Source organism: Ananas comosus, unplaced genomic scaffold, assembly GCF_001540865.1.
Source record: "Ananas comosus cultivar F153 unplaced genomic scaffold, ASM154086v1, whole genome shotgun sequence".
Taxonomy (NCBI): Eukaryota; Viridiplantae; Streptophyta; class Magnoliopsida; order Poales; family Bromeliaceae; genus Ananas; species Ananas comosus.
In genome coordinates this window covers 4,555-14,362 of record NW_017891678.1, presented here as the reverse complement: position 1 = coordinate 14,362, position 9,808 = coordinate 4,555, and the positions used below count along the sequence as shown (strand labels likewise).

At 46.1% G+C, this 9,808-nt stretch overlaps 1 protein-coding gene across 8 annotated transcripts; it reads left to right on the top strand.

Annotated features, from left to right (window-relative positions):
* Positions 1-1,049: 1,049 nt before the first annotated feature.
* LOC109705064 (cleavage and polyadenylation specificity factor subunit 6-like) lies at positions 1,050-4,900 on the top strand. 8 transcript variants are annotated; one of them, XM_020225826.1, is made up of 4 exons: positions 1,052-2,329; positions 2,362-2,687; positions 3,979-4,086; positions 4,366-4,900. In XM_020225826.1, the coding sequence occupies exons 1-4, from the start codon at positions 2,326-2,328 to the stop codon at positions 4,432-4,434; spliced, it is 507 nt and encodes a 168-aa protein (XP_020081415.1). In that variant the 5' UTR covers positions 1,052-2,325; the 3' UTR covers positions 4,435-4,900. The 8 variants fall into 8 exon arrangements, 4 of the variants coding, with proteins under 4 accessions (XP_020081418.1, XP_020081417.1, XP_020081416.1 ...); XM_020225829.1 differs by lacking the exon at positions 4,366-4,900 and having other exon boundaries at positions 1,050-1,725; positions 2,390-2,687; positions 3,979-4,268; XM_020225828.1 differs by lacking the exon at positions 4,366-4,900 and having other exon boundaries at positions 1,051-2,329; positions 2,363-2,687; positions 3,979-4,268.
* The last annotated feature ends 4,908 nt before the right edge of the window (positions 4,901-9,808 follow it).

Here is a 9,808-nt window from a genome sequence, read left to right as displayed (position 1 = left end):
TTTTTTCCGGTTTGACCTGCAAAATTTAAAAATTCTCTATATATCCTTTAAATCGTGGATCCTAAAAAAAAATTAGGAATAAAATTTTAATTTGCTTTTAAATTATAATTTATAATTATTTTTCGAATATTTTCTTATCTATATCTGTATCTATATCTATATTTATATAACTTTTGAATCGGGGATGCTAAGCGGTACGGCAGCGCCCTCTGCTATTGGCGCGAGCGGGGGCGTGTGGACGAGTGGGCGCTGGCGCGTGGGTGCGGGTGCGAGCAGGCGCGTGCGCTGGTGCAAGCGGGCGCGGGCGAGCGGGAGTGGGCGCGGGCGCACGGGCGAGTCGGTGTGGATGCGAGCCCGTAATATCACATTTTTTTTTTCTATTATGCATTAATATTTTTAAATATTAATATTTTGAAACTGTAAGGGTTCCAAAATAAATGTGCGTTTGTGCGAGGGGGTGCGTGCGCGGGCGCAAGCGGGCGCGGGCGAGCGGGAGTGTGCGCGGGCGAGCCGCTGCGGATGCGAGCCTGTAATATCACTTTTCTTTCTACTATGCATTAATATTTTTTAATATTAATGTTCTGAAACTATAAGGTTCCCGATTAATAAGTTTGATGTGGTGGGAAGATGATACAATAGTAAATTATTGTAGTTATTAATATCACTTTAAATTAACGAGCGGGAGTGGGTGCGGGCTCGCAGGCGACCCGCTGCGGATGCGAGTCCGTAATATCACTTTTTCTTTCTATTATGCATTAATACTTTTAAATATTAATGTTTTGAAACTATAAGGGTTTCCGATTAATAAGTTAGTGTGGTGGAAAGATAATACAATAGTAAATTATTGTAGTTATTAATATTATTTTAAATTAAAATTTATTCTAAATGACATTATATATATATTATTATAAAATAAAAAAAAAATTAACATTCAAAAAAAAATCTAAACTAAAAAATTAGAAATTCTCAGAGAAAAAAAATATACAGGCAAATTTTAGCCTCTCTAAATTTTTTTAAAAATATTTTAAAAATATCATAGCGACCTTGGAAGAGCTCGGCGGCCTCTCGCGATTCGCGGGCAGCGGAGTCTCTGCAAAAACCGTTTTTCTGCAAAAAAACGTACGAGCCCCATGCCTTTGCCCATACCCCATCCTATCCTCCTCTTCCTACACTTTCCCTCAATCTCAATCTCAACCACTCTCTTCTCCATACTCCCTCCTCCCTCTTTCCAGAACCCTCCTTTCCTCTGTCCTTCCTCTAATTCCAGCCTCTTTCCTTTTCGCAGCCCCCTCCCTCCTTTCCCTCTTTCCCAGTTGCCATCGCCTCGGCCGCCTCGCCACCGTCGGCGTCCTCCGGGAGCACCTCTTCACCGCCACGCGCCAAAAGGGCGCTAAAATTTTCCTCCCCCTTCCCAAGTTCCCCAAATCTACCCAAACCCTAGCTTCTCTTCTATAATTTGAATCAGGGATCCTAACCAGGTATGGCACGCGGGCGGGCGAGCGGGCGCGGGCGATCGGCGCGAGCGGGGGTGGGCGCAGGCGATCGGCATGAGCGCGGGGCGGGCGAGTTCTCTTTTCTTTTTCTTTTTTTTTAAACCTCAGGATCCTACTATTGAGCAACTTCTTCTAATTTTTCTCTCCTTGCTAAAGGATGAGTTTCCAGATGTTAGACTCAATATAATCAGTAAACTCGATCAGGTTAACCAAGTTAGTACCGGCTAGAGAGGTACTTACAGAGAGTTTATTTAGATTCCTATTTATTTGTCATTGATCTCTTGCACTGTTGCTGTCTTTTATCATTTTTGGTACTTCTGCTTGAAATATTTTCCAGCTTTTGCATATGGAAAAATGGATAACTATTTTGGCACCGATTGTGTTAGGTATTGAACAAGGAGAAATGATTTTTAATTAGAACTTCTATTGTTCTTTTGGTGGGTTAATATCGCATAAATCCACAATCTGTTTTCTAATTGTAATTTGATCTACTGACTTGTATTTGGTGGCAAAAAGATCTACTATATACTAATTGTAATTTGCACACAAAGTTTGATCGTTGTAAGAAATCATTTTTTGTCAAATGTTACATAGTTTCGTTTGATGCAAGTAACTAAATTTGGCCCACAGTTTAATTTGGTGCGAAAAGTCTCATTGGTGGATTGGCTAACCAATTAATATTGGATAATCAGTAACTTTTTGCATCACAAGCTTTGCGGGTCAAATTGAGGTGGATAATAAGATAGTGTGTTATTTTGTTTCAGATAAAGGTAAGTTACATTGCATTTGTTATTTTACTTTTCTCATTTTAAACATTCATTCCTCATTTTTTATGCTTTTTTTTTTTTTTTTTTTCTTTTTTTTTTTTTTTTTTTTTTTTTTTTTTTCCTTCTGAGGATGATTTTCTCGAAAGCTGATTTCTGTTTCCCCGCCCTCACCCTGCCCGACGAACTCGACCGCGCCCGCCAGCTCCGCCTCGAGATTGAGCGTGACACCGAGCGCAAGTCCCACGCTGAAGCTCGCTCCCGCCGCCACGACGACGCTGAGTACAACGATGATTATCGTCGCCGGGACCGGAACCGGGACCGGCACCGCGGTCGAGATCGTGACCATGACAGTGATCGGCGGCGGGATCACAGCGAACGGGATAGGGATAGCCCTACATTTCCACCCGAAGGTTATCACGATATCAAGGTGGGAGTTCCTTTTCGCCTCTTGGTCAAGCTATTAACATCACAAACATGCACATGTGCAAATACTCTCAGTCAACATCTTAACATAACCAAACATCTATATAACTTTTGAATCGGGGATCCTAAGCGGGTACGGTAGGGCCCTCCGCGATCTGGGCGAGTGGGCTGGCCGGCGTGCGGGTGGCATGGGCGGGCGAGCCGACGCTGCCGGGCGAGGGCGAGGGCGCGGGCGTAGGCGCGGGCCGGCAAGCACCAGCAGGCGCGGCTGCGTGGCCGCGAGCCGGCGCGGATCGGTGCAGGTACTGCAGGGCTCTCCGCGATCGGCGCGAGCGAGGGTGAGCGGGCGAGCGGGTGCAGGCGGGCGCGGGCGAACGTGAGCGGGCGGGCGTGGGCGCGCCGGCACGGAGAGCCAGTGTAGGGCGGGAGTTTTTTTTTTTTTTTTCCTTTAAACTGTGGAAACAAAAGAAGTATCCGCATTTCACAGAGAGCGGGACTCGCACACGTCTCGCCAATTCCTATTCGCAGAGTCCGTACACACCCCATCCTCTTCTCGGACTTTCCTGTACTCGCTCTTACCCTTTCCTATCACCCTCTCTCTCCCATCTCCCATGTGACCTCCCTAACAACTCGCTCCTTCTATCTTCTACCTCTTCACCGCCTCATCCTCCTCATCCCCTCCATTGCCTGGCACCACCTTCGGCGCCTCGCTGCTGTAGAGGAAACTCTGTCGGCCCGTCTGGCTTGCCACCACTGTCGTCTCCTCCTCCTCTGCTGCCGTCGGCACCATCTCTGTGAGAGCCATGGCTGAATCTATAGAGAAGTGGGTGACAGGATGTCAGCGGTGGCTGAGGCGATGGTGGCATGGGGTGCCGGCGGTGGGGGGCTTGACAGGGAGACGATGAATGCGGGTAAGTACTTTCGGTATACGCCAAAGCATTGCTTGAAATTAAGCCATCTTTCTCTTCCTTTTCTTCGCTTTTTTTTTTCCTTTAATGAGTTTTTTCTCTTTATTTTATTTTTTTGTTTTGTGTTTAATGTTAGTTTTGGATATAGCTTTGGGCTGGGGCTTCAGAAATTTTCTAACCAAACACTAGCTTAGATATGAAAGTCGCAGCGCCATACTTGACAAACACTTTATTTTCCCTTGGCATGGGAATGCCTTACCTCTTTTTTCTATTGGGAAAGCATAAAAAAGTTACAAAACATGATAAATCTAATGTATGATGATTCATGTTATGGGCCAAAAAGGGATTTTTATTAAATCTAATGTTCTGTTATATCTAATTTTTCAGGTTGCTCTGGAGTGTTTATTAAAAGTTGTCATTGAGGTTTCATTGAGAGGAGATGGTGGAGACAGGGATATCAATATTTTTGTGCAAAAGAGTTTGTTTGCTTCCTATGTACTGTCTTCTTACATCCCTTTTTTCCCTTTTGTTGAATACTTTTATTACAAGAGCTGCTTATCTAACTATTAGCAGATATCTTGAAGCTATTGATATAGTTGTAATGGCTTGCTATGTTTGATCCTCTCGCGAAAGATGCTGCCATTAAGTTATTATTCTCTTTGGGCTATTTTTTATCATCTTGCGATTGATACTGCTGTTAAATTAATCAATGAGTTTCTTAAATGCCCAATTTTCTTGCCATGTTTAATTAATCAATGAGTTTCTTAAATGCAGTTTAGTGCGGCTATGTGGCCTGTTAGAGAGTGTAACAAGTTTCTACTTGCCGGACTTTTTTTTAGGTAAATTTGCATGAGGTTGTAACGCTATCCTTCTTAAATTGGTCTCGATTTTGCATCTGTAATTTAGAAAATGTTTGATTGTAAAGTACTGTTGCTTGGTTGATTGTATTTGTTTTCTTATCTTCATCAACCTGTGCAAATTTGTTTCTCCAATTGTGGTGTCTTAATTGTTTTTATTAGATTTCTTAACTATCATCTTTTTAGCTTGCTTAGGTTTGTTATATCATCTGCTTTACCAAAACAGTGATCTTAATTAGTATCTCAGAATACTTGCAAACTATAGAGCTCTTGCCATACCTATTTAGTGCTGCTGCAAAGAGTTTTAACAAAAGCTAGCTAAGTTAGTCGAGGCTTAATTTATTGGGTATCAGAACCTGAACTTCAATATAGATGGATCTTAACCTATATAATGCAGATGATCTGGTATTTGATATATAGAAAATTTGGATCAGACCAAATCTGAAAAAAAAGGAATTAATTGGGACCAGTTTGACGTGATTAGGCCTATGATTTGCGTGATAAAAAAATATTATGAGTTTTTGCTCAGCTAGACAAATGTATGTCGTCCATACAGAAATAACTTTTCAACCCGGATGCTTTGTCCCAAAGTACTACGTGATTTGACATCATTTTCGAGCCCAAATCATATCATTTTGGTATCCAATCATCTTCCCTTTTTTGGCTGTTTTAATGAATTAACTTTCGTTTCCTACTATTTTTATCTTACATGGATTCAAATTGNTTTCTCAGTGGGTACGACAGAGCCACGAAGGCAAGTCGTAATCACCGGAAACCAAAGGAGATAGATAAACAAATATATATCTGTAAGCTGATATGAAATAGAACTACAGTAGCTACAACAGATAAATAGGAAGCAATAAATGAACCTGCTACTGTATAGGAAACAATGCAAAGAATGCCTCAATGTACTGAACCAAAAACTGTACCCAATCTGTGCCTGCTGTATCGGTCCGCAGACCTCAAGCGCTACCTGTCACTAACTGCACCGACCTGATCCATCCGCCCCGCAGGACGACCTATCCGGATAAGTACACCTCCGATCGGTGGCCAAACCGATCCGGTGTCATGAATACCCCCAAGTGCTGTGACTAAGTCAATGCTGGTATGCTCAAACAAAAACAAACCCGGCTAAAGCCGGTACCTAGGCCGAAGCCAACAACGAGGGCGTACAATGCCAAACTGAAATAGAAGCTAGGGCGTACAACACCGAACCGAAATAGATGCTAGGGCGTACAGCGCCGAACCTCGATCAACCAGATCGAAACACACGACGAGAGAGTCGATGTGTTGCCTGGACCCAAGGTCCACAGAGATACTGAAATACAAATAAATGCAACCTGCTCTACATGTCTATCAACTACTAACCAAATGCAATCAAAGAGGTATGATATACGAAAGACAAGCAAACAATGACATGTAGAGACTAAAATACGGGAATAGAAAAACAGGAGAAGGAGGTGAAACGCTCTCACCGACAACCAGCTCGAAGCACCCACCTGTCACTGTCGCGTCGGAACACTGGGTACGCACAAGTCTACCGGACCTAAGAAGATCCACCAAGTCAGTATCCAAACCACTAACCCAAAGCACGAGACTCACAAACCCCCACACAGGATCCCCGTAATCGGTTTCCCAAAACCGACTACCGTAACTCACCGGAAGTCCCGAAAACCACACCGGGACGCCGTCGGGACCCACTAAGTGTCCCGAACTCACCGACTCGTACCACGGATCACCCGCTGCCCCAATACGATCATCGCCGGATAATCGTACGGATCCGGGTTCCCGGAAGTGTCTATTTCGACACCGGAACCCTCCGTCGCTCACCTATCGTCATCGAACCCATAAAATGACGATGGTGACCAGCCAACAAGGCTCAGCGACAAAACACGAAGCAACCAAACACCGTCGGAAAGGATCCGGACCGAAACCGCGTTCTTTCGGCGAATTTCGCCGAAAAACGCACCGAAATCGACCTACCGATTTCCGCGAAAGCTAACGGACCATGGACGATCAGTCCAGCGGTCATTACAAACTCACACACACTGCCCACAGTAGCCACGCAAGGCACAATTGCATAAAAGACCCTCTAATTACATAAAATCTCATCATTTTATGTAATTTGAGCGATCAAGCGGCTCGTTCACGCAAACCAAGGACTTTCAAAGTCCGCAGAGACATGTACTGACAGGTCTCGACGCACCGGAGTCCGTGCTCACGATCCGGAGTACAGCGGCTCACTGTGGGAAGCGCGGGAGCAACCCGAAGCTTCAGCGAACAGCGCGCAGTCAGGGAAGATCGCGCCGCGCAGAACTAACCGGACACTTCTGATCCAAAGTGAGGTGAGCACTGTGATCAGCACTGACCAACGATCACCGTGCTCACCTCCGGAGGCATCAGGACAGCCTCGGATCGCCGGATAAACAAGCACAAACCCGAAACAGCAGCCAAAAAGGCTGAAACGGAGCGACATCACCGAAACAGCGGAACGGAGTCTCCCCGACAGAAACTAAGGTGAGCACGATGATCAGCAACTTGCCAGGATCATCGTGCTCCCTTCCGTAGAGATCGGGGAAGCTCGGAACATAAATCCATCACAATAAGCCCTATTTCGGGCTTGGCCGGAGCAACCTTGCTCCGGCCGGCCTCCGGCGGCACGGCGGCGCACGCGGCGGCCAGGGACGGGTGCGGGGGAGGTGAGGAGTACCGTGCTCACCTCAGCTTGTGGCTGGAAGCGGCGGCGGCGGCGGCGGAGCAAACTTAGTCCGCACGAGCTCGGGCTCGGGTTCCAAGGAAGCTGCGGCCGAAGGGGTCGGACGGCGGAGAGGCATCCGCCTGAGGTCCAGCAGGTCAGGCGCACGGTTGTCCGCCAGTGCGACGGGGCCGGGAGGGCGCAATCGTCGCACCCAGCACAAACCTCGGACCCGTAGTAGTATGTGGGACCGGCGGCCAGGGCGAACGAGCGGCGGACCGCGGCGCCCAGGGGACCGGGCCGAACGGAGCGCGGCTTGGGTTGCAGGAGGGTTCGGCGGGCCCAGGTGCCGCCCTCGTCCGCGGACCCAAGCGGGGCGGCGCACCGGGGGGAATGCGGCCGCCACACTGCTTCACCTGGGCTCGGTCTTCTCTCTTGGCGCGCAGCCGCCGAGGCCGGGCGGCCCGGCGGGTCGGCGGCGGCGCACCGCCGCGAAGGAGCGCCCGGGACGGGGGATGTCGGCGGGAGCGATCTCAGGCGGTGGCGGCGCGCGGGCAGCGGCTGCAACCCAGCTCGGCTTGAGCTCGGCCTGGGCTGCTGCAGGCGGCTGGAGCGGCTGCGGCGGCGCAGGCGACGGCGGCGGCCGGCGGGGATGATCGCCAGAGCACGGTGAAATCCAGGGGGAGGGTCTGCAGGAGGCACAGTCTCGGGTCTCCTCACAACCCGAGAGGAGAGAAGGAGGGAGAAGGTGAGGGAGAGAGAGAGAAGTGGTGGCTGCGGCGGCAGTTGGCCGGCCGGGGCTCGGTCGGCGGTGGCCTGGGCACGCGCAGCAGGTGCAGGGGAAGGAGATGAAGGTGGCTGGGGCGACTAGAGTAGCCAGGGTTAGGGTTAGGGGATCAAAACCCTAGGAACCGCTATATAAACAAGGTACAACTCGCAAGAAAGCCCCTCAAACATCAGAATTTCAATCCTAGCCCTTCACCGAGCGACTAAAACGCGTGAACGACCCTCCACGTGCGATCTCACGCAAAACGGTACATAAAATATCGCGACTTTCGCGAAAATACCGTTTTGCCACTACCGACCTCTCCTCGATCAACGTGCGATCTCCGCAGATCCGTCCGTCCGATTTGCGAACGGATTGCACCGGTGCGATCAGCACCTTGGAGACAACAAAGCTGCAATTTCGTTTCGTCTTGATCGACCACGGATTCACGACAAAGTCCAACCTTCTTCGAATAGAAGGAAACACACACATAAATACATATAAAACATGTATTTTTGGATTTTCTCGAAATCCGTGCGTCAAAACCAAAAACCGTCAACGCCATTAGTTCCAGAATAGCTGAACCGGTCGAAACGAGCTATTGGACTGCTATAAACAGAGTCCGGTACGAGCCAGAAGCCAACTTCTCACCGTGGCTTCTCCGGAAAATCGAGTTACTATTCACTTTAAGTGAAACTTAGAAATCGCGTAGAATTTCCGTTTTAACTCGTTTTCGCCCGAAACTTGACGAGTGCTTTTGTAATTAAATTACACACAAAAACATCGTTAACTGAGAGTTTAGCTACACTGCAAAAATCTCAGTCCTTACAACTAAAACCCAAAAAATCAAAAAAAGTAACACTTGGATGCCAAGCTATATTTGACCTTACTTTAGTAGTAGGCAATATATTAATCATGCTATACGATTAAAGTTATTTCTTTAAAAAAAAAATATTACAACACATTATAAAAAGGTCTACATTTTACATCTACCATCTAGAAATTTAATAAATCCTTTTGAATTTTTAGTGTTAGAAAAAATAATGGATAAGACAAGTAAATTAATTGGGACCTTTGAGAGATTACTAGGATTTAAGTTTTATACCTACTTTATAAGTGTATAGGCCGCGAGTTAGTTCTCTTACATGAACTCCCAATATATTTTGTAACATATTAGTCTTGTTTCTTGATACTATCATGGTTAGATTTGCACATATTTACTGCACTATAGATCTCTCACATAGTAAATTGTTGAAATCTTTCTCCTAAGGGCTTAAGATTGCCTTCGGAGAGCACATCTTTTTTCTTGGATGAAATATTTTATTGAAATATGAAATCTGTACGAATATCAGAAAAGTAAAATAATATTCTTTTACTCCTTGTAGTAAAAATATTTGTAATATATTGAACTTCTGAAAATAGCGAAGTTCTAATGAGCAATAGTGGTTAAAACTATTTTGATCACCTTAACGGTGTTTGGAAAACTTTTGAATAATTTTCGGTGCGAATACGGACTTTGAAGAGCCAAAACTAACGAACTGTAGATTTTCATTTCATACCAGTACGGGACTGAGTACCGTTACTCAATTGCGCAAAGAAGTTATGAGAGCTCTCGGGTTCTATGTAACTACTCCAAGTACTGGTACTGAAATTGGTGAGTATTGGTACCCAATAGAATAACAGAAAAAATCAACATTTGGACTCTTGTAATTGGCCTGGAGTACCAAAACATTCAAATTACATACCAGTACTGAAACCCGCATACCGATAGTCAACTTAGCAAATAACAAATTTTAGCTCGTTGCAAATAGGAATGTTTGGAGGAGTTAAGTGCAATTGTAGCATTTCTAATAGATACTCATTTCATAGCCAAACCCTAATCTCACCTATTTCTCTCTA